This window comes from Dendronephthya gigantea, unplaced genomic scaffold (genome assembly GCF_004324835.1).
Source record: "Dendronephthya gigantea isolate DGI-Jeju-01 unplaced genomic scaffold, DenGig_1.0 000267F, whole genome shotgun sequence".
NCBI classification, from domain to species: Eukaryota; Metazoa; Cnidaria; class Anthozoa; order Malacalcyonacea; family Nephtheidae; genus Dendronephthya; species Dendronephthya gigantea.
The window spans coordinates 38,430-63,792 of record NW_021163277.1 but is presented as its reverse complement, the minus strand read 5'-3'; the positions used below and the strand labels follow the sequence as shown (position 1 = coordinate 63,792).

At 37.7% G+C, this 25,363-nt stretch overlaps 2 protein-coding genes across 2 annotated transcripts; both read left to right on the top strand.

The window, feature by feature from the left end:
• Positions 1–1,088: 1,088 nt before the first annotated feature.
• Positions 1,089–8,084, top strand: LOC114541126 (hemicentin-2-like). The gene is made up of 11 exons (XM_028561114.1): positions 1,089–1,149; positions 1,413–1,739; positions 2,277–2,549; positions 2,736–2,984; positions 3,555–3,656; positions 5,084–5,215; positions 5,296–5,343; positions 5,701–5,713; positions 6,086–6,263; positions 6,441–6,587; positions 7,008–8,084. The coding sequence occupies exons 1-10, from the start codon at positions 1,089–1,091 to the stop codon at positions 6,576–6,578; spliced, it is 1,521 nt and encodes a 506-aa protein (XP_028416915.1). The 3' UTR covers positions 6,579–6,587; positions 7,008–8,084.
• Positions 8,085–17,033: 8,949 nt separating this feature from the next.
• LOC114541125 (EGF-like repeat and discoidin I-like domain-containing protein 3) lies at positions 17,034–23,355 on the top strand. Its single transcript, XM_028561113.1, has 8 exons — positions 17,034–17,113; positions 18,640–18,861; positions 19,015–19,115; positions 19,801–19,942; positions 20,463–20,788; positions 20,917–21,058; positions 21,401–21,699; positions 23,320–23,355. Exons 1-8 carry the CDS (start codon positions 17,065–17,067, stop codon positions 23,353–23,355), a joined length of 1,317 nt encoding a protein of 438 aa, XP_028416914.1. The 5' UTR covers positions 17,034–17,064.
• Positions 23,356–25,363: the final 2,008 nt, after the last annotated feature.

Here is a 25,363-nt window from a genome sequence, read left to right as displayed (position 1 = left end):
AAAACATTCCATTCCATTCTAATTTTATATTAACGACACATATAGTCATGTTTAGATTGCAGGAATGTTCTGTTTCATAGTTTTCAATAGTGAAATGTTTGTATGAGTGAGTTGGAAAAGAGAGGCTATATTGAACTACTAAATTGCATGAATAAATAAATGTGCTTGAATAGGTATATGACTATAGTGCTGAGTACCGGTAATCATTGTATTTCTTTTTAGGCATTGCTGGCTGCAAGATGTCTGGTCATTGTTTTTTCATTTTGTTTGGTCTTTGTTTTATCTTTTTTCCATGTGAAGGTAAGTGCTATAATTGGCATGTGTTTTAAGATTCTAAGGATTTTTGTATGCAGTCACATGTCTGCTTTTGTTTGAGGGTTATGATCGACATTCTGCTTAATATGTATATCTAAAATGACTACACATTATGTGACTGTTGTGTACTCTGTGTAGATAAACTGAGCTAGTAGAATGACAACAGTGGGCAGTTACGCCACTAACAGATGTTTCATTTGTCAAATTTACCACCTATTTTATGTTCTCAGTGTTTACCATAGTTACCCTTTACATACCAGTCATGCAAGGATAGTGACATATTATATAATAGTCTGTCTCTACTGCTTGAAGATATAGAACTCTGATGAAGGTAGCAGACTGAAATATATATATATATATATATATATATATATATATATATATATATATATATATATATATATATATATATCCCATACCCCCAAAGTTGCACGGGGGGAATGGGGCGATGCGGACAAAAAAACACTGGGCGCAAGCATAGTTAACTGTGGTTCAGTGGTTGAGAAAAGCATTTTGTGCTACATAGTGTGTTTGAAGAATATTTTATACTATTTCTTTTTTACATTTTTGACTTGTTTTGTATCGGGATGGAATCCAAATCCTCTCTCTGCCTGATTAAGACTGTTCAAATTCGTGAACCATATATATGAAAGGTTGAATTGCGAGCGGCAAAACACAAGATCACTATTGCTTACCTCATAAAACGAATAGATAGCTACTACTAATATGTCCTTCCCCTCACCAATTTCTCATTCCGGGCTTTTGACCGGGCAATGGTTGGTTTAAAAGGAGGGTGGACAACAAACAAAGGTTTAGATGGCATTTATTATTACCGTATGTAATAATGACCTTTAAAATTTAAGTATGTTATTACTATCACCCGTTTAACATGTGAACATCATGTGCAAAATGAGAGCGGGACCAAAATGAATTCACTACAATTCACGTGTTCGTTCAGAGAGTGCACAAGCCGAGGCGTGCGTAATTTACATTTTTAAAGTTTCACGAAACACAGTGTAGCGAAATAAAATAATTTGTTTATTTATTGATTTGTTTATATATAGATATATAATAAGTTAAACCTTTTGATTATTTAGGAGCAATTAGTCCACCAAGTGGGACAGACTTGAAGTTATTTCCTCATAAATTAAATAATGAAATAAAGTGGACATTTGATGGTAATGCTTCTATTCGGACTTGGTTTTTCACTCGTAGAGGAGACACAGCAAGAAAAACAATTGCGAGTATATCTTCGACTGGTGACATTACAGTATTCAGCAAAAGTCTACCTGGAGTTAGTGTAACTCCACCAGCAACACTGGCTTTAGAGAATGTTGATCAGGATTTCAATGGAAAATATGAATTTCAGCTTACTCTGGATGATGGAAGTAGCAGTCTTTCTTATTTAAACGTTTATATTACGGGTAAGCTTTTATGAAAAGAAACTTAAGGGCATGGTTCATGGTTGTATAAAAAGGTACTTTTAGTCGAAGAAGCTTCCTTTGGCTTTGCATCGTCCAAAAAGAACCATGAAATATGATATAACTACTGGAAAAATAGCTATAAAAATAGCTATTATATTAAATAATTTGAAAAAAAAAATTATTAAATACAACATGCACCAAGCTTTCTCAAATTATTTGTGGGGACCATTGATTTAACCATGAATTCTCCTTGTGTCTGTTTCTAACGATGGAAGCGAGAATTGACTTTTAACGCGTCTTCAAAGCCATCTTTAGGTTTATGTTTGCTGCTGTCTATATTATTCACAAATAACATGAGTGGAAGCGCGGGCCAGAACTTCTGAGATGCAACTAGAACAGAGATGGTAAAAACCGTTAACAAAGGGAAATTTGCGACGACGACGGGCGTCTATCACTACAATAAGTTTTATCGCTTTTTCGTGCTCTTATAGAGATATCACCCTTTCTTGGAAGTTTAATGAATCAATTACATTTCAGCAAAACCAAATGTGACATCAAATTGTTCTGGTACCACGACGCTAAATGAAGGTGATAACTTTAGCTGTCTGTGTAAAGATAAAGATGGAAATCCACCAGCTGATGTTACCTGGTTTAAAGATGGCGAGCAGATTGGTGAAACAGGAAAGAAAGAACAAATGTTGACTCTCAAAAATGTTCATAATACAGACAGTGGAACCTATAAATGTGTCGCTGAAAGCGACCCTGATGAAAGATATAAAGATGAAAAAACAATAAAGATAATAGTTCAATGTAAGTATGGTTGCTGGGCCGCTAACCTGACATCAAGGTTACAGGCCCGCCAAGGCCTAAACCGCCTAAAATGATGTGGAATAGCAATTTGCCAGGCCAATATAAACAATATTTTACCACTCTCTCATGCTCTCATATGTTTCCACTTTCATTTGTGAAATTAAAGTTTCGTTTGTTTAATTACAGTTAAACCGAGGAAACCAGAATTAATATTCACAAGTAATCTAGCTTCACTTGGTGGCTCATTTACCATATCATGTTCATCTGATGGTGTTCCTGAACCAAGTTATAATATAACCCATAATGGTACCGAAGTCAGCACTGAAAAGTCGTTAACCATATCTCCAGTGAAGTGGAGTGATGCTGGAAGATACGAATGTTTTGTAAAGAATAATCTGGGAAATGATTCAGTTTCTAAAGACTTGAAAGTAACAGGTATGTGGTAGGACTATATTTTTTGAACATCGCGATGTTGCGATGAACACACGCGCGAGGAAGAAACATGGAATGAATTAAGAAATAGAGTAAAATTGCACATTATATGAAATTCTTTCCGTTTCTGGCTTTTGTAGAATTGTGTGGTAAGTTTTTAGGGCAATTTGGGAGATACTCGGTAGATGCAAACAAAATTTACCCTCGTGATTGCAGATAGAGTACACCCGCGGGAAACATACCTATATTGCTATGTATAAACTTTTATATTATTTAATTTGAAACACTTTGCTGTAATTGATTGGTATAGCGTCTTGATTGGGAACGAGTGTTTGGAAATTTATTATTTTTTGAGTTAATATCTTTGACTGTATCGGTGAATTACAAAGTGATTATATTAGGCATGTTGATCATAAGACGAATCAAACAATGACGGATAACATTTTTACGGGAATCAAATCCTAATTCGAATTCTATGTATATACGTCTTTGATTTGATTCAAAAAAAGAGAAAAGACACCTGTTGAATTTATACCTTTACTTACTTTGAAGAAACGTGTTGTGCTCCCTAAGGAGATTTTGTTTTTCCAAATGGTAAAATAGGGCTAACACCAACAGCAAAACCAACAACAACAAATTCGCCGAATCCATCGAAAGGCACAACAACGCCAAAAGGTAACATTAGAGCTAGCACGGTACATTTGCATTTTCAACTTTATTTTGCACGCGAAGCAGCCAAAATAAAGCCGTCATCTTTAATCACATTTTTAAAAAGGATTTATCGAAACGATTATCCAGTCTCTAGAAGCTTTTCATGTCTTTTATAAACAATAAGTTTTACCGATTCCTAGTTTGGACGCTATATCAAGTCAATATTAGCAATTTCGATTTCTCGAGTTCGGACAGTTGCAAAACATTTGGCTGTTTCACGAGTGAAATATTGACATTGGAATAGTTAATGAGTTCTATTGTACTTTTATTAAGTCTCCAAACCATGTATATTCTATTAACTGTGAACTGAATAATGCGAGGGGGATTGTGGGGGGGAACTGGGAAGGTACACCGTGAAGGGGAAAGGGAAGGGTGGGGGAACTGTGAGGGAATAAGGTACACCGTGCCTGGGAGGATCTGCAAAGCGGTAGTCAATTTTCAAATCAAAAGAGTTAATTTACTACAGCTGATTCAATTGAAGTTGTCTTTAAAAATTCTAAACCTGGAACTTTGAGCGTACATGCAAGAGATAATAGCTTTTCACTTTTCGCTATCCTGTAATGCAATGACACAAACATGCATGTGTTTGTGTGGTCTTAAGTTTTTTGCAAACGCAAAATATCAAATTTAGCCATAAATATGTAGGACATGTACATACAATACAAAACTTTATTTTATCACGCTAGCCTCAACAGCCAGTGGTTGGCTGATTTCCATCAAGGGCGTGAATTAAAGCTAAATTATTTAGACTAAAGAACAAAATACAGTTGAGGATAACGATCAAGTTTCAATTCATTAAGAAATTGCGGATTCAGCAATTTTTGCCTCATGTTTCCAGGAAAATTGTTCCAATGTAGGCTGCATCATAATTGAAGTATCTTCAAATTCTTTTTTCGGCATGGGTGGTGCTAGATCAGTTTCTCTGTTTCTAAGATTGTGTACATATCTCTTTCATAGTTCAGATGAAAATTTTTTTAAGGTTGGGTGCGGTGTGGCCATTTAAAATCTTGTAGATAAAAATAAATTTTAGGTAATTTCGCCTTGCTTCAAGAGGTTGCCAATTTAAACTTTTAAGTAATTCAGATGATCAAATGTTATAGGTGGTCCCAGTAATTACTCTCGCGGTTCAATTTTGATATTTTTGTAACCTGTCCTTTTTCTGAAAGGGCAACTTAATTGAATTAACAGTATGTTTATGAAACAATTTTACTATTTCCTGGCAGCAACTAATCATTGGTATCGGAGGTTCTTCTCCAACTAAATTCACGACAAGTGCCTTCATCTTATTGCCCGTATTCCAAATCGAGCAGAATTATGATTAAAAATATTGCATTATTTTTGTGTTAGGATATAGTATAGATAACATCAGAATTTGCCATTATTTGTTTCAGTTAAAGGCAAAGACAAAACTAAGGATGAACCTTTACCTCCTGGTGTGATTGCTGGAATAGTTATCGGCGTGTTGGCATTCATCTTGATTATTGCTGGTGTGGTTTATTATTTCTACTTTAGATCAGGGGAAAGTAAGTTGTGTCAATTTATTTCTACATTTCCTGAGTTCAGTTGAATGACAGATACATTTGGAGTAATTTTTATTACTAAGGGGCTGCTTATATGAAACCTGACGGGACAGGTAGAGCAGAAAAGCTCGGTAAGTCTGCACCAAGTGGAATAATTTTTTGCGAAAAATTTAAATCCCTTTTCATCCAACAAAATCTCAGGAATAAAAGGATTTGGAAATTTAGTTTAAAACACTCTTTTCTTAGTTAGGTCCCATATGGTAGTACTGCCTTCTAAATCAATCCCGGGTGTTGTTTGTTTTGCTCGCCGGGTCAGCCTAGTTCCATATCAACAGCCTTTTAGTGTTTCTTTAAGTTTTCTTTCACTTCTTGTTACAAACACTGAATTTTAAATTGCGTGTTTGATAATCTGCTCATGAAATGTCATTTATTGCTCTTGATCGATTGCTCTGTTAACTCAATGTTTTTTTATCATTCTCTTCTTTTAGAGGATGGATACAGGTAAATGAATGGTCATTTAAGCATTTACGTAGTGTCCACATGTATTTTGAATCGTCGTGCAAAGTACTGTGTTTGGTGTGCTTTAAACTCATCCATTATTTCAAACCACTCAACACTAGAGAGAGTATTTCAAAGAAGAGAGTTCGAAATTTGCTAAGTACAAAGTGGAAGTTGCCACAATAGTTATTAAACTACGTAGCAAACTATATTGTGTCAGCGTGCGCCGTCGTCTCTTGGCCAAGATTATAGTTCTATGCGATAAGAAATTTACTGACTTGCACGCTAAACAGAGTTTTACCAAGCATTTTAATGACATATTCAACAGATAAGTATTGAATGTTTTTTCTAAAATCTATTGCTGTGTTTTTCCAGAGGAAAACGTGATGTAAGCCCTGGTGGTAGAAATGACAACCAGTATGAGATGGGAGACAACGAGTACGACACAGTTAAACCCGGCGATGGCGGTGAAGGCTCTGGAGAGAAACCAAAGAAGAAGAATCAACCACCTGTCTATGCACAAGTTGATAAGGAAAACAGGCAGGGAAAACCGGTATGTGAAAGTGGAAGTGTTGTATACCTTGTACGGTAAAAATTCCGAGTCCGGTGAATCGTAATTGCACGACTTTAATTTTTAGGATTACGATTAGGATCAGGTCTTAGATTAGGTTTATAGTAGATTACAGTTAACTTTAATCCTTAATCTCAGCCTAATTCTTCTCTTTTGTAGTTGTATGCAACACTCGATACGGTTGCCTTGGACTCGGGTGGTTCGAAGAAACGAGATGAAGGCCGCGCTCAACCCACCGAATATGCAGCTATCGATCATGGTAGAACAGGGGACGTACCCAGGGCTGACCTCGTGTAGACGATGGAAGTAAGTAGTAGTTGTAGTATTAGTAGATCAGTGTATCACTGGAGTGTCATAATCTGATTACGCGTACTGGTGCAAAAATGTTTTTCTTAATTCATCGCTGGTCGTTCTTTCGCCTCAACGATTAGAATTACAGTGATTAAAGTGATTTTGTAAACTTTTCATGTGCTTGGCTGCCGTGATGTTTGTAGCCAATTGCCGAGTTCATATTAGGGACGGGAAACTCATCTTAGACGGGAAAGTTGATAGTAAAAACCCGTCTTAATATGAATATAGGGATGAATAAATTTATACGTATGATGTACAATTTTTGCCTGCCAGCCTCAGTTTACTATTGTTCTATTTTTTTTTAAAAAAATCATGTTTAATCTTTTTATCAAATTGGTTCTTGTAAAAAGAGTGTCATTTTCCTTTTTTTTCTAGGGGAGTTGTTCTGTGAGACGTTGTTGTGTTTTGCGACCTATTACTTTTCTTAGGCACTGTAGTTACCGGGATACCGGGAGCTGTATTGAGCGCATTAACACGTATCATAGAAGTAGAGAGTAAGGTTTCAGTGCAACGTGAAGTAATCTTTATCGCTTTATTTTGTAATTTCTTTTCGCGAAATAGTCGCGTACTTTTGCATGCATTTTCTTTAGTAGTAGTTGGGAAGGGATAGTCAGGGGTAATAATCGAAGTATTTTTAACGTAATATTAAGCTGGGTAATGCTTGTATAAAAAATTCTGGGAAATATGTACTTAATAAGTTGTTTCTAGGAACCTCATACCAGGTATGAGAAATCCCAAGACTTGCAAGTACTGCAGCATCGCAATAAAAATTTATAAAACTTTTGGCACAGAATTTTGGCACGAACCTTGTATTTACTGAACGCATTTATTTTGAAGTGTTATTTGACTTCAATGAGGCTACTATCCACTCAGGAAGAGCTATACTCCGGACTAGAAAGGATTCTTTTGTGTGTGATTTCGTGACCAGGACTCGCTGGAATATCATCGATGCTGTATTTCGATATCGGTTTTAGAATCGTAGCATTTACAAGACATTCAGGCCAAAACATTTTGTTTATTGATAAATTTAGACGTAGATTTTGCATGTTTAATCAGTAATTTTCACTATGTGATCCTGCCATGCCATGCCATAGGGAAGTTTTTCTCATGAGCCAACACAACGGGTTGTTGATTCCCGCATGATATGAACCGAGGCTAAACTGTGTGAATATCCTGATGAAAATACTGGCCCCGGTTGTATAAAAGTCTCATTAACTTCTAACTGTAGTTAAGGACAGACTTGTCCAAACAGAGTCATGTATTTCTGAGTTAACTAGCATTTAACTGTATATGCAAAATGTAGTTAAAGAGTTTTATACAACCGGCCACAGTACACTAAATATTGTGTTCTCAAATGTATTTGATGTAAGCATATTACTATAATGTAAAATAATAAGTTGTAACAGGATTTAGTGAAATATATACCACCGCTTAACCTCATTTTTTGCTGAAATTAACACTATTAGCAGTATTTACAAGATAACAAATTATCACTTATATTCCGCATAATGTGAAATAAGTAAATAACATGATTCTGGTGGTCGTGTTATCATCCTAACAATACCATGCGATTGTTTTGTTTTAAAACCTTTTCCCAATACCTCGAAGTTCATTTTACGCTTCGTTATAAATCACGGTAACCGGGCTCATGTGAACATCCCCTTAGGCTTAGGGGTTGATTTTGAAGCATTGAAATAAGTCTTTGAAACAGAACAATCACATGCTATTGTTCTAAGTATGATTACACGACTACCAGAATCGTGTTATTTACTCATTTCAATACCTCAAAGTGCATTTTAGTATTTCACGCTTTGTTAAATCTCGGTAACCGGCCGGGCTCATATGAACAGCCGCTTAGATTTCCCCGTTAAGCCCTGTTTTGTATACGTCGGATTTTGGTTGCATCGTATGCCGGTTTCTGAAACAATAGATAATGAAGTTTGAAGAGTTTTTTCATACCATCCATTGTTCTTATTCTCATTTCATGCGATGGAAATTCAACGTTATCAAACTGGTAAACAAATTGCATTGCTCGGTCGGTTCACATGGCCGAGTTTTGTTAGAAAAACTGAAAAATGTATGCTTCTTTATATGACTTTAAGTGGAGCACTGTTGTAATAAAATTGTAAACTGTTGGAGACGAATATCGAGTTCTCAATGGTCAATTTTGAATGCAGTCTTGCTGGAAAGGGCCGACGTGAAAGTCGTGTAAAGTCGCAGACCTTGGCCGACTAAGATTTTGAGGAAATCATTTCATATAATCGGTCGCCTTCTCTGTTCAATCCTAACTTCTTTTACCAGAATCGTGTACGACCTGTATCTAACAAGGTATTTCTGTATCTGTTATTTGCTGCTACTTGCTAACTTGGTAATTAGACGCAGTTAACAACATGTGGTCTCGATTCATAATTTGACATGGGCAGATATTCATATATTCGTGTTCTGCATGCATTATTTGTTTCTTTTAAAACCAAATGTTCTTAAGGTCTGTTCACATGATCCAATTTTGTTGGATCCAATTCCCTTCTGATGTATGGAATGAAGTCATTTATTAATAAAGCAGTACTGCGTTGGTTTAGGTTTATTTGCTGCCCACATACATTGCAAGTCGACAGACTATAAAACATCCATCAGAGGTGAAATGGATCCAACAAAATTGGATCGTGGGAACTCCGCGCATTGTTTATATTCGTTGTAATTCATATTGCAATATGTGAAATTTATGATTAGGTATGCATTTGAAAATATACCTTCTTACTCTCCATATTTTCCGAATCCAGGCGGAAGCTTGCCCGAAATGCTGACCGCCAAAGGCATGCACAAGCTGTACTTTCAGTTACATTCTCCTGTCCGAATATTGATTATTCGCAATTAAATTCATGATGTTTACACGGCCAGAACCCACAACCAGTTTACCTTGCCAACAAACTGAATAATTGAAGCTTTAATTATTCAAACAAGTTCTCGAATAGACAGGTTTGGTAGACAAGGTAATGGACAAGTTAAAGCTATTTCACGAGAACTTTGTCTAGTTAACATCGAGTTGAGAGCTTTCCAAAAGGAAATTTTCACGAAGACTTTTTGATTTCGAGGCCAGGTATGTATTGCACTGCGCTAGCAGTGCGTGTTTAACTTGTTTTCTGCAAAACTCGCCCGCTTTTAGTAAACTTCTGTTTCGTCTCCATGGCTGTAAAATATGTTGTAAACCTAAAAAAACACTTAACGTGAGATATTCAAAAATTACTTTAGAAATTTATGCTGAAGTAGATTCTTTTAATTTAGATCGTTTCGTGCATAGATAGTCAGGAAAACTAAGAGGATAGATCTGAGTGTCCTCTTCCGATCTTGGGACCCATTCCTTAAATCCTAAAATATTTTTCGCTGCATTTCTGCGCGCGTTCCTTCCAATTGCCGATAAACGAATAATAAAACGAATTAATAATAGTAAAAGCTAGGATGTGACAAGGTTGCGTTTCCAAGTGATAAAATGATAAACTTCAGGTGGTACAATTAAAAGACATACGTGATTTGTGTTTTGGCTTTACAGGTGCCTTGACCTCAAGTCAAGCGCAATGGCGCATGACTGTTCCCGCAGTTTGCTGGCACAGCGGTCTTACGCACTCGTCTTGGTAAGTTATAAATAAAGTCCAGACAGGGCTATTGGAATACATGTACGGTAGAATTTGCTTGTTAATTTGCTCATCAGAATGTTTTGTTCTTTTCTTTTTTGCAGTTATTCCTAACTGCGAATGTAGGCGCTATTTTAGGTAAGATGTTAGCTATTTTGTGCAAATTGCAGTGTATCTAAAAATCTGAGTAAGATGAATGGCCATTATCGACTGTCATCACTGATGTCATTGCCGTTCAAAAAACCAACAGAAAAAAAAAGATCTCCCGAATTTGCCGTGTGGCAATGAAAACTTCGTAATGAACAATGTTTAAAATTGCCCGGCTCGCTTTCAAGCTATTTTGTCTCCACTCAAACCTCGTGATAATTATCACCACAATCAGCCATCATCACCGTCATTATCACCATAATTCACCATCATCCTAATCATCGCTACCAAACCATTGCAACCATCATTATCACCCCCATTAACCACACTCCGTCATCGGTATCAACATTACCACAAATATTACCATGATTATCCACCACATCCTTATCATTCACTGTCAACCATCGTCACTGTCTTCACCCCAAATCACACCCCATCATACCCTTGAAACAAAGAAAGTAGTGGCATCCTTTACGCCATTTTAAGAGTGTAACACGAGCCAGCCTCTTGGCATGAGGAGCGGAGAAGTCAAAATCCCGATTCAAAGAGTCCAAGCATCCAGCTTTAAAAAGCCAGACACAAAGGCGACTAAAGGACGCCTTCTAAATATTTACGCGTGGAATCCGAAAGACACTGACACCTCCCCATGGTTCAAAGTTGATCTAAACAAGTTGACAACAGTGACTGAAATAATAACCCAAGGGAAACATTTGGACGGGGTAAAAGGCTACGTCAAGACATTCCAAGTTTCGTTTGGTTACATGGAGAACGATTTCAGAGACTACAAAGTGGACGGAATTGTTGAGGTAAATTAATATCTTAATGATGCGATAACGCTTTAAAATCCATACGTTGAAATTCTATTAGCTAACCTTTCACCACGGTCAAAGATTTTTCCCAGTTCACCATACAACTTGGAGGGACATTGAAACGGGTGTTTTTATCTTAGCCAGACATATTTGCCTGCCTTGCAGAAATATCGCTTGATCATGAAATGTTCTTTTTCGTGAACACCACCTGCCGACTAGATAATTTGAAGTTGAAGCCGTTTACACGTGCGATTTTCACTGCTATTTTTAGTGCGATTTTCGTCTTTTGATAGATGTAAACGAGTGGATGAGTGACGGATGCGCAAATATTGGCACTTAAGTCCGTTTTCCACTTGGCGGCGAATTTTTTCGCGCGACGCGAAGCGATATCTGAAATCCAGTAATGTGAATGGCTTGCGAAAAAATTCGTTGCAAAAAAGTTGGATCGCTTCCTATTTTTTATCTGTTCGCGCGGACAAATTCGCCTAGTGGAAAACGGGCTTTATACATCAGAACATTCATAACTTTCCACTCAATGACATCCATCAAGAGAAGAAGATCTTAGATACTAAAAACCCGATGCCCTTCGTACTTTTGCTTTTTCTTGCATGCGTCCCGGAAATGACACTTATCACGGTTCTTCGTTTTTCAAGGTATTCTCTGCCAACGTTGATACAGAAACTCAGAAGACTAATGCACTCTTTGTGCGAACGCGTTTCATTCGTATACATCCCAAAACATGGCACAATACTTGCTACTTGAGGATAGAGCTCGTGGGATGCTATCACGGTGAGTGCGTACACTGTGTGATACATCAACATATCCATAGTTGCTCATTATACTCAAAATGAAAACGCTCTGAGTATAAATCATTAGGATAAGACTTGTCAGTTTAAGCATAGAACAGTAATACATGTCCTGAATTGCTTGCTGTCTTAGCCGATTGCTATAGTAGTCTTGTGTGTGCATTGACAGCTTTAAGTGAATCGACTAGAAGATATGGACACGTTAAAATTACATTTTAGATTTTTGTATAACTGAAGCCCATCTTTTTGGTATGACATTAAAGCCGTTCGCTTTATTAAAGAAGTTCGCTTGCTTCTCCTTTCCTACCATAACCTAAAAGACTGTTTACATGGAGCGAGTTATCCCGGCTAGGCGAGGTAAAAAGTGCATATCGCATCAAAGGCTTAACCTGGTTAGTCTTTCATTATATGCAGTTTCCACCTCGCCTAGCCGGGATAACTCACTGCATGTAAACAGGCCCTTAATTTTATTACATCAACCCCTGTATATAATGCCACAATTCCTCAATAGTCAATACAAAGGGAAAGAGAGATCTTCACCTTTTGACTTAACCGTATTCATACCCGTGTTATTTTTCCCAGAATGCCATTCTCCGTTGGCGCTGGCATGGAGAGCGGGCTCATTTCCGACGAAATGATCACGAGTTCAGGCCTCGCCGGAAATCCTTCGGGTGCAAGATTAAATCATGACACTTTCTGGATGTCAACGGATACAAAAGCATGGTTACAAGTGGACTTTATAATGATAACTATCGTAATGGGTGTCAGCACACAAGGTAAATTAACGGGGGGATTTCGTTAAAAACCAATTGGCGTATTGGCGCTAAAACAAAATAAAAATTGCCAGCGATAGCGAAGAGCGTTGTCGAAGGAGATAATTGTGGAATATTCTTCTTCTCCAGGGTGTGGTGCCCGGTGGGTGACAGAATACCAGATATCATTTCTGTATGATGGAAACGAGTTTGGATATTTTGAAGAAAATGGAAATAATAAGGTACAGAATATGAGCGTTAGAGTCGCCTATAATTTTATTTCTACGAAGAGAAATTATTCAATTGAACGAAATTTTTTCGCTCAATTTCCATTCAATTTTAAGATACCGTCCGAAACTGATCACAAATGAACGGAAAATTGTGGGGGGGGGAGGGCAAAGACCCTGGGTTCGTGAGGTTGTTTACATTGTGAACTCCTATACTTTCTGAAATACGTTGTATTGCCTAACAACATATAGGTTCGCTATGCGATTTAAATGAATATGAACTAGTGTTTTTGATAAGAAAAATTTGAAACATGCGAATTATGGGTAAAATTTTTATCTAGGGTCTCACATTGTTATGATGTGAAGAAATGATGCGCACTTGACTTCCATTTTAACTCTTATCCTTAATTTAGAAAATCTATTTTACGAAATTCTTGAAATGAGAAACCTTGCTTGAAGGATATCGACCCCGAAATTCAAGTGTTGATAAATTCAATTCCTCTAATGAGCTGTTGTTAAGATTAATCTGGGCGATGGAGTATTACGATTTTTTGGGTCATATATGAACACTAATCACTTCCAAGTTCCAATTCACATTTAATTGCTTCTAATTTGGATAATAAATAATTCACGTTATGTTACTATTCACCTTAACTATTGCGACAATAGAAGGCTCGCCGATCGTAATGTAGGGATTGTAATAGACGACTTGCGCTTTAGACTAACTTCTTATCTCAGCGATAAAAAGGAAGCTTTCTGAAAAAGCTGACTAAATTTAGTAAAACTGCCAAGTTTGGCTGCGAATTGTTGTAAATTACGGAAAATATATCCATGCGAAGTTGTCGAATTTTGTATACTTTTGTATTACGGCTGGAAGTTTGTAACTAAATTAGTTACACAATTCCGCGCGTAATACAAAATATACAAAATATGCCAACTTCGCATGGCTATATTTTCCGTATTTTACCAAATTTCGCAGCCAAACTTCGCATTTGCACTGATTCAAGTACGCTCTTTCTAGCTGTGGTGATTTATTTTCTCCTAATTACTTCGACACCGCAGAAATTGGTGTTGGAAGTCAAATATCTCATCAGTTGCTCACATTTGAATCCTAGTATTCAGAAACTGCTGTCAAAGAAAATACTATCAAATAAGTTGAAAACAAGTTCAATTTTTCTTCCAATATCGGTTTTGGAAACTTTTGAAGGCTCTTCGTATGCATCTGCCACCGTAAAATGGCCATTTTGAGACATTTTCAGACATTTTCAGATGATTTGTTTTTGCCGTGTGCAAGCTTCAAATCTTTTGTGCAAGAGATATTTTGTTGAGTATTTATAAATCTTTTAGCTTGCCGAATTTAAAGTAAAAGTATTGAGAATTACGGCTAAGTCTACCAATTTCCGCGGTGTCAATTACTTCGATCAAAAATTAGTTTAAAGCGCAAATCGTCCATTGTTTGTAAAGGTGATATCGTAGGATTGGACTCCCTTAAGCCTGTTCTCCACTACGCGGAATTTTGCGCGCGGAGTTGAATTTTTCTTTCTTTTTCTGAAATCAGTTCTGCATAAAAGCGTGGCGACAATGAAAAATTCCGCTGCGCGCGCCTAATGGAATACAGGCTTTAGACTTGATTTAGGGAACTTTAGGGAACTTACTTTGATTATTTACTCAATTTACTGAAAGAAAGTTTCATAATTATTGACGGTTTACAACTTCTTTTAGACGTTTTCAGGCAATAACGATGACTCGTCTGTCGTCACCAATTACTTCTACCCACCGATCATTGCGAGGAGAGTACGACTACATCCAAGAAACTGGGCGTTTTCGAAAATAAGGTTCCGAGTTGAATATTTGGGCTGCTATCATTGTATGTATCTACCAAGCTTTCTTTTCTTTGCGAGAGTGTTTAAAAATTGGGAAAAGAATTAACTAAACAAGCCTAGCCGAACTCTAGAGAAGTGAAAAACTGACCTCTGTTGACAGGACTGACATGAATTAAACCACTATTAAACTGAACTGAAAGGAAAAATTGGACCACTTGCATAATAGACCAACTTGTGAAGTATAGGTAACAAGAGGGAGCAAAATCACCACAGCTATAAAGAGCATACTGAAATTAGTATAATTGCCAAGTTTGGCTGCAAAATGTTGAGTAGTACAAAAGATATAGCGAAGTATAGGCAATTTTTGTATATTTTTGTATTACAGAGTGTGTAATTAATTTGGTTACACTCTTCTGGTTATAATACAAAAGTGTACAAAATTTCCTAGCTTCGGTATTTTACAATATTTCGATGTCACTAAGTTTGTTTGTGTCGAAATTGTCGCCTAAATCAAAATGTTGGTCTATTATGCAAGCGGTTCATTGAAAGCTCTCCCATTTTGAATCTTAATCTACTTTTTCGTGCCTATTTCAGTTTGTTCTCAGCCACTGGGCATGGAAAGTGGTGCAATACAGGATTCTCAGTTGTCAGCTTCCAGCGAGGAGCCTAAGTACGAGGTCAACAAAGCGAGATATAACAAAACCGAAGGTGTATGGAGACCAGCCGCTAGAGATATTGAAAATCCATGGTATCAAGTAGATTTTAAAACGAATGCTACTGTGAAGGTATTTGAAGTTCTGAGCCAGACTTACATCATGATTTTGTTATTATCAGTTCATCCAAGAGTTCGCTCAAACTGGCAAACTCGCATTATGACACTATATGGTCAAAACAGGACCGTAGCTAGAAGCTTCTTTGGGTGACGGGTGGCATATATTCATGTATCCGTCTTATCTCTGACTGATTTCTTTTGTACGCTATTGTTCCTGTTTGATCTCCGCCTCGTGTATGGAAATTTGTGCACATTTATGACTTTCTGCTTAATGAAGCGGAGCTATTATGGATCTATCCATCAATTACCGTGCCCTCGATCATGACTTTTTGAATTTACCTTCGTATAAGGAACACCATTGCTCTTTGACATTGAGTAAGTTTTCGACGAAAGACGATGGAGCTAACTGTCCTATTCAGTGGGTTGAATGGAGCTCTGCCTCCACCTTTCGCAAATTAGCCGGCATAGTTTGACCTAGACTCTCTAAGCCCGGTCAACTTTTTAGGCCAAAACACGTTTAATCCCGTCATTTAACGTAAATATGGCTTTTGACTCTAATGTTTTGGGGTATTCTTAATTAAGGTAATCGCTATACAAGGATCGCCAACGGTACATCATATAACGTTTAAGAATTTCACAGTCATGTACAGCTATGATGGAAAGCACTTTGAAGATTACCTGGAAAATGGAAAGAAAAAGGTGTGTATACTCATTTTGAATGTTCTTCTCTCAGAGAAATATAGACTGAATCTCCACCACTTATTTGCTCTAAATTTTGCTCTGACCAATCCACGCCACAGAAACCAATGACGCTTTCACGATCCAATTTTATTGGATCCAATTCAATTCTTATTAATGTTTCATTCTGTTCACTTGTAATGTATAACAATTTATTGACAATGAATCCGAAATCTGTAACCACACCATATCCTGCGAACATTTTAAAATTATAGAAAGACCTGATCATTAGAATCCCTTGCCGTGCATGTGACGTTTTAAACCTAAACTCAATCACGGAATTAAAGCAACGAATTAATCTCTAATATATTGTATATATATTGACTGGGACTATAGTTGTCAAGAAAATCCATTCTCCGTTGAAACGGCTGAATATCTCTTGAAATATACTTTATTACCTTATTTCGGTTTCAAATTTATGCCAGAGCTATAGTTCTTATAACTGAACGTAATGACAAAATTTGGACTATAGTTTCATGAAGAATAACAAAAGATATAATCAAAAATACCGGAGAATGGATTTCTTTTTTGACAACCCTTCCGAGCGCTGATTAGCTGAAATATGAGGGTGAGATCACCTGAAATAATGGGTCTTGTAAACGACACTCTTGTCTTCTCATTTATTTTCAGATATTATCTGGAAAAAATTCTCCAAGCGCTCCTCCAATGCATACATTCAATCCGCCAATTGTCGCTCGTTTTTTCCGATTCTGTCCGATTAGAATCGGAATGGCTGGACGCGGTGCTTTAAGGATGGAGCTGTACGGTTGTTACGAATGTAAGTTTACCACCAGTGCAGGGATGACTCCAAGTAGCCCTAAACGGGCGTCGTCCAGTTTCAATATTGCCGTCTGTGATGTTTGTCTGGTATATTTATATTATTGCTCTTCGTGGATAGTTTTAAATGAAGCGACATATAAAATTATTATAGATTATTGGCTAACCTTATATACCTTCTTTGACTTCATACACTTATTCTGCATGCCTTGTTCAGTACGTCACAGACCGTAATATTAACTTGGACACTCGTGATTTTGGGTTACCTACGCTGAATTCCTACACAATTGGCTCGCGCCAGACCCATGCAGCCGGATAGAGTCATTCATCTTCTGCAATCTGCATAGGCATCTTGCTGCTAATAGAATGTCAAAGATTAAGAAAAATTGATTGAAGAATATGTTTGTAAATTAAAACCAGACCCAGCTGGAAAGCTGCATAGCCATCTTGCTGCTAATAAAATTTTGAAGATGTTAATAAAGCCGTTTTCCACTTCAGCCATGTCGTAGCGAAACGCAGCGTCTCATTGTTTGAACTTTGAAATGCATTAGTTGCACTCGAGTACTCAAGAAACAGCGATATACATACGCCATACGTTACGTGAAAATGATTTAAGCCCTGTTTTCCACTTTAACCGTATCGTAGCGTAACGTAGCCTATTTACTCCGGCGTCAGCGACGGAGTTGAAAATTCGCCCCGGTTTTGTTTTGTTTTTGTTTTTTTTTTTTTTATTTTTTTTTTTATTATTTTTCGTCGTCGCAAGTCTGTAATGGCGCGAAATATACTAGTATTTGAATAGTGTATGTGATCGTATTTATCTACGTCCCAGTCTTATCTCCCAAGAGTTGTGGTGCACAGCTTTGGCTAATTTTCCAATGCGCGATTCGATTTCGCTCGCATGATATGGCAATTCCTCCAAGAGGAACAAATAAACCGTTCTTTTTATGCTGTTCGATTAAGTTTAGATTGAATTGGGGTAAGAATATATTTAATACATGTAGACTCGGTCCTATTTTAATAATATCGCTGCTATTTCGCCGTTTAACAAGATGATGTGGTCGTGTATGGGCGCGTTGACACGTCGCGTAGTTTGCACAGGATCGAAGATTTAATACAACTATATATAAGCGCGAATTCCAAAGGCAAAGTGTAAGACGAAGCGAATGTATCATGCGGTTTATTTACATTTTTGAACAATTGAACTTCTATACTGCGATGTGCTTCTGAATTTCGCGATCGAACATTTAGGTTCGCAAGGCATCTAAATGCGAATATGTATGCGAAACAATACGCGAACTGTATTGTTTATGTTCAGAAGCTCTATATTGAAGACTGGCACGTGCGCCGGAGTTAACGCCAGAACGGCGTCTTGTTCTATATGTTTCCGACGCATTCGACCAGAACTAATGACTTTAAAACAATGAAATACGCTACGTTTCGCTACGATACGGTTGAAGTGGAAAACGGCCTTAAGACCAAACGAAGGTCATGCATGTACCAGTTTTGACAACTTTCTGCTCTTTTTAGCTTGTTCAAACCCTGCACGACTTAACGTTGCAAATCGTTCGACGATCCTTGACAGCCAGTTTGAAGCATCCACTTATGAAAATTCTGTCTTATCACCACGAAATGCCAGACTTAGTCCTCCTGCAAGTTGCAAAGGTTGGAGAGCAGGTGATAATGATCATGAGCCTTGGATTCAAGTCGATTTTCTGAGAAGCACAAAGGTTACTGCTGTGTTAACCCAAGGTACGGCTATGATTTCCCATTCGTACGTATACAAATCCTACGGAAACTTATGCCTGCAAAAACTTCAATGTGTCAGATGAAGATGTTCAGTGAAATTAACATGTGGCAGGACCTATTCCAAGAATCTTTTCAATCCATTTTTCCTTATCTAAGGTCGAAGTAGCCACCCCGCTTGGATAAGCAAGTACGTTTTACTGTTCGGCAACGATGGGTCGAACTTTTTGGAAGTTCTGGATGACGACGGTAAACCTAAGGTACTAGCTATGGTACTATAGTAGCTTTTTATATTCAAACTCGAGGTTGTTTCACCAGTTATAGCCTTCATCACACATCTTTTGCTACTGCTAAGAAGAATTGTATGATTCTGTTTGTCTGTGTCCGAACTAACCGCCATGAAACTGACCTATTGTAGAATTTGAACAGGCTTAATTCAGTGGTAAACTGAGGAGGCAGCTCATCATTAGACCCCATTTAGCTTTCAAGCGCGCAATGCGTGATGGTAGTTGGTTATCAAGCAACTTCGAGTTGTGATATCGCTCTACTTAGAAGCGATTTTGTTTGTTAGAAAACCTTGCCGATTCTTTTTGCTTCTTTGTTAAACTAAATCGCCCCTGAACATGGCAAAATAGCAACCTTAAATTGACCTTGATAATCAACTACCGTCACGCATTGCGCGCTTGAAAGCTAAAAGGGAAAGGTCTATTCGTCGCATCTAATCAGATATACCCATTTCGCCCTCTTAAAGAGCATAACTATTTGTGAGTTATCTATACTATATATAGGAGCATTACTTTTGGTTGCTAATATAAGGTGCTATGTTCACGGTTATCCTTATAATCTTAGATATAGGACTTAGATATTTAAGTTACGTTGCTATACATAGTTTTTACCCCCATATTTTCGCCTATACGTACTGTATTTGCCTCACCCATTTACTAGGAGTTTCCAGGGAGTGTCACTAATAACGATATTGTCAGGAACACAATAAAACCAGCGATTTTCGCACGTTTTGTGCGACTGAAAGGATTGACATGGAGCTATAGTGCTGCAGCAAGATTGGAATACGAAGGATGTCGTATTGGTAGGTTTAATAATGCTTTGACTACGTTTTACTTAAAGGACAATGGAAAATGTATCTTATTTCATATAGAAAAACAGTTAAAATTATGGATAAAACCCCTCTATCAGTTCTTTAAATCTTATCTAGTTTTTTGAAATATCTTTATTTGGACAAAGTATTCTTGGATAAGTATTTAATCTTATTCGGTGTCACTGTGTTTTTGATGGCGTTACAACCGCAGAACAATGGCGGCTATATATATAACAATTCTAAAGTGCTTTAAATATTTTCATATAAAAATTTAAGGCACGATGGTAAAAGCATGTTTTTGGGCCACAGTGTCACAAAATAGTCTCGATAAAAAGTTGGCGTTATACCTTTTATTGTTACGTAATATAACTAATAACAATCTATCTTTATAGCAATCCAAGATGCGACTAACTCAGTAATTTCGATTTAAATATCTCGAAAGCAAAGCAAGATACAAAAATTTAATAAACGAGATGCATAAATAGTTCATTTTTTGTCCCGTTTAATTAAGATAACGACTGGGAAAATTCCTTTCCGATTGGTATGGAAAGTCGCCTTATCTTGGACGCACAGTTAAGTGCATCGTCCTCGAAGAGTTCAAGTTTTGCAGCCGCAAACGCACGACTAAACAGCACAAACCCCTCAGTCGGTGGTTGGATGCCGGCCGAAGACGACCTGGATCCTTGGCTGCAAGTTGACTTCATTGGGGAAACAACGGTCACGGCGATAAGGATACAAATGGTGATCCCATCTTTCGCTGAAGCGACATCGTTCAACGTCTCCTATGGCAACAACGAAAGTAGCTTGGTGAAATGCAGAGAGAATGGCCTTTCCAGAGTAAGTAAAGACTGCCTGAATAAGTATACGGGCTCCATAAATCTATCGAGCCAATCATACTTCGTGTGAGATTAGAATTTCTGCTCATTATGAAAAAAGTCATATTGCTCCTTATTTCCCATTGACAGATGATTTATGGAGTTGATTCAACGAATGGGGACGTCAAAATCTATTTACAACCTTCTATCAGATCTCGTTACCTTCGAATGCATCCGAGTGATTACTCCCATTCCAGCGCTATGAAATTTGAATTTTACGGTCACTATCAAGGTAATTATATACCTGATGATAACAATTTTGCTTGTCAAAATGTCTGTTATGGACAATATTACCCATTTGTTTCTTGATTATAAATAGTTCAATAACTTAAGTTTATCATAATCGGTGTCAATAAACAAAACCATTTTGTCAAAGAAATCCGAAAAAACGAGACATCTTGAGAGTCGAAATATATGATTCAAACATAGGTTAAGATAAGCCTAAGGTAAATTTTCGACTTTATCTTAAATAAAAAAAATGAAGTTGAATCGAAATCTCAACCAGTTTGCAATCTCAACCTGTGATTTGTTTCATTCATATATATTCACTCTCAAACCCGTTCTTTTAATGCAGGTTGTGCGGAGACAGAGGCACTTTTGTCTTCTGACAAATTTGTTCTCGGCCAAATAACTGGTTCGTCCATCAACAAGGCCGCTAATGATAATCCTTTTGTAAGAATGGATATGTCAAGCGCCTGGATTGCAAATAATGATGACAATGATCCATGGATTAAATTTGATTTTCTTGCACCCACAAAAGTTTGCAGTATAGATAGTAAGGGATACGATGGTTCCTACGTAGAAACGTTCACCGTCTCGTTCAGTAATGATGATTTACACTATCAGTTCTATGAAGAAGATGGCCGTCGTAAGGTAATGTTTTCACTACATACCAAAGTCAATTGTCAGCGTGTTTGAGACCCTGTCTCAGTGTCTCTGTAGCTAGCGGTTCAAAAGCTCGTCAATGGTTTGTTATGTTGAATTAAAGTACATATTTAATAAGATGCAGGTTCAGTCACTCACAAGATGCATGAGAGTGTTTTTCTTGCCTTTTACTCACCGTTTACTGAACTAAATGTCTTTCCAACAACCTGCCACTGCACTTTTCCATGAGTGCATGCCTTAAATTAATTTGGAGTTGCATGCCAAATAAAGCCAGCCAGAGCAATCTGATTAAAATTTATGTGAACTAAAGGAAGGATATAGCTGTTGTTGACAATGAATTATGGCCGCCTGTCTCACGGACGTGCCCACAATGCTAGTCCCGAATACAAACCCCCCTGAACCCTAACGAATCCTTATACATGCATGACTTGTAGTAAATTTCCATGAGTACATGCTAAGCAAATTTTTCTATCAATCCTATAGGTCTTCATTGCGAATGTCGATGATAATGGATTAACTAAGCAACGTTTGTCAAGAACTATTTTTTCTCGTTTCATTCGGGTTCATCCATTGGCCTTCGAATCAGAAAGGTCATTAAAACTGGAGTTCTGGGGAACTGACAGTGGTAGGTATCACTAAATCCATTTTAAAATACAAGGTAGCCTATGTGCCAAAGAAAGACAATCGAACAGCAACTTCTTATTAATGCCAATTACTATTGCGCTCAGTGGCATAAAACAACCGTTGTGTCCGCTCCCCCCCCCCCCCCCCCCCGTCATTCGTTCTCTTGATACCCCCCTCTGCAGTTTTAGACTTCATAATTGCCAACTTCAATTATATATTTTGTCGCAGAGTAATCTCTGTTACATTGCTGAGATTATTCGTCCGAGAACACTTGAACTGAGAAATTAAATAACATTTGTATTTTTAATTATCAGCATTCCCTATACTAAAATACGATATTGGAAAATGGAAAACCCTGTTAAAATTTATTATATAAATATTCGAAAACTTTTTAAGCAATCCAGCAACAGCTAGCTGCGTATCTATCTGTCGGTTGTATCGTTCTATTCCCCAATGCGCTAGTAATATTTCAGTATGGTTGCGTTATTTTCGTCAGAGCTCCTTAAAGCGTACTGCCCCACCCTGTCACACCCTGACACCTCCCCCAGTTACGTCACTGATGTTGCGTATCGAATATAGGACAGCGCTAATTTTTCGTCCATGCGATTTTGATTGAAAAAGATATCAATCAAAGACGAAAGTCTGACTCTTTCGTGACATCTAAAATTAACGTCCGTGGATCAAGTACGTTGCGCACAATAGACCTGATGTATAATGACGTAACAAGCCACTGACACCTGCAGGGAATTCTGGTCTTAGTAGTCACGGCGGGAAATTTTGAAGTTTGAATTTTTCACCGTGACTACTAAAACTAGAATTCCCTGCAGAAGCCACAGCTAGATACGTCATTATGTATAAGGTTAATTGCGTACAGAAGTTGGATTACCTTTTTTGACATGATGCGAGACATAGGACCTGTAAATTATAATTATCCGAGCAAGTTTTTCGTATATTTCATGTTTTCTGTCTTGTATATTTTTCTAGACATCGACTGGTTTAATGAATACGATCTTGGAATGAGTAATTCATTTATATACGCTACTCAAATAACGACTTCATCTGATCTCAGTATTTACTGTGATGGTCGTAGGAGCAGACTTAACTCAATCAAAAAGGATCAATACGAAGGTGGTTGGATTGCAGGTGATCATGACACTGCTCCATGGCTGCAAGTTGACTTTATAGTTGATGTCACGTTAACGGCGATAGAAACACAAGGTTTATACAACAGCAATTCACGAGTCACCAAATACATACTCACGTATGGACAAGATCCCCTGAACTTAAACAACTACACTCAGAATGGACGTTTGAAGGTAAGATGGAAGAGAGTGAACTTCGCCTTAGTTAGTTCATGTTTATTTATCATGAATTTTGCCTGAAACAGCCGCAACAGCCTAGGATAATTATATATTATATACTATATATTATAATATACAAGCGTTTTACAGCTAGTAGCTCCAGCCTAGCAGCCGAGAAAGCGAACAACGATGTTGATATTGTGATGATGCTACTCTAAGTTGCCAAACGAGCGAGCTGAAAAAATTAATTAGCAGTTAACTATGGTCGGAATAAAACTCTTGACCTTTGAGTTGCTAGTCCATGTATTATCACCTAGGATTGTATTGTCTTCTAGGATCATTCTCATCTACGATATAAGATGTTATTATTCTTTCTAAATCTTAGATGTTTTCAGCCAACCATGAAAGTGGCGATACAGTAAAACAGTATATATTTCCGCATTGCACTGCCCGCTACGCTCGCATTCACCCAAAATCGTGGAATGGATCTTGTGCCATGAGACTGGAGTTTTACGGACGATATGAAGGTATACGTGACGCCCCCGAGCGAATTTTCTGTTTTTAAAAGCATATAAGTTGTTCTAAAAGCAAATTCTCAATTGGAAGCTATGTACATCTGGGGTTGTGTCTGTCTGTCTGTCTGTCTGCCTGTCTGCCTGCCTGCCTGTCTGTCTGTCTGTCTGTCTGTCTGTCTGTCTGTCTGTCTGTCTGTCTGTCTGTCTGTCTGTCTGTCTGTCTGTCTGTCTGTACTGTCTGTCTGTCTGTCTGTCTGTCTGTCTGTCTGTCTGTCTGTCTGTCTGTCTGTCTGTCTGTCTGTCTGTCTGTCTGTCTGTCTGTCTGTCTGTCTGTCTGTCTGTCTGTCTGTCTGTCTGTCTGTCTGTCTGTCTGTCTGTTTGTCTCGCTCATGGTAAACAGACTTCTCAATCAATCAGCACGCGCGTACTGATAAACGTTATATTATAACATTGTTTTTTTAGGGAAAGGAATAACCAGGGAGCTTGGGATGCAAAGTGGTTATATCCGAGACAACCAAATATCAGCGTCCACTGCACAACAAAAAGCACTCCCTGCGTGCTCTCGATTAAATCACCAATATATTCGGAACGTTGTCGAAGGTGAGAACAAGAGATCAATTTGTTCACTGCTGAGTTGCAACATAGGGTTCAACCTTCCTTCAGGAAATGACGTCACGTCACTTACATCAGTCACATGACTCGTTCTGCCTTCCTAGGTATTATCTAGTATAAGAATATTCGTTACCTGGTGCTGGTCGCATTGGTAACCAACACAATACCTTTTTTTTAATATTACCTTTAATAATACACAGTACCTTTTTTTAATATTTGTTTACATGCACCATCCTCATTCAAAGTAAACCTTCCTCACGGGTGGTCCCCGCGTACCCGCAGTTTTTTGCCAACGCTGTGCTAATCCCACCCATGATTCCGTAGGAAGATTGATTTTAAAATCTGTTAGGTCAATGATCAATCCCTCTTTTATTATCAAGGTGCCTGGATGCCTGCTTTATCCGAATCTCGTCCCTGGTTGCGAGTTGACTTCATTAAATTCGCGTTTGTTAATGGTCTCATCACGAAAGGTCATGGCGAAGATAATGAATTTACGAAAAAATTCCAACTCTCATTCAGTATATAAAGGATTCGATTTTATAAACCTATAAAGAATACGGAAAACCGAAGGTAACGTGTGTATATTAGGGGGAAATTCAG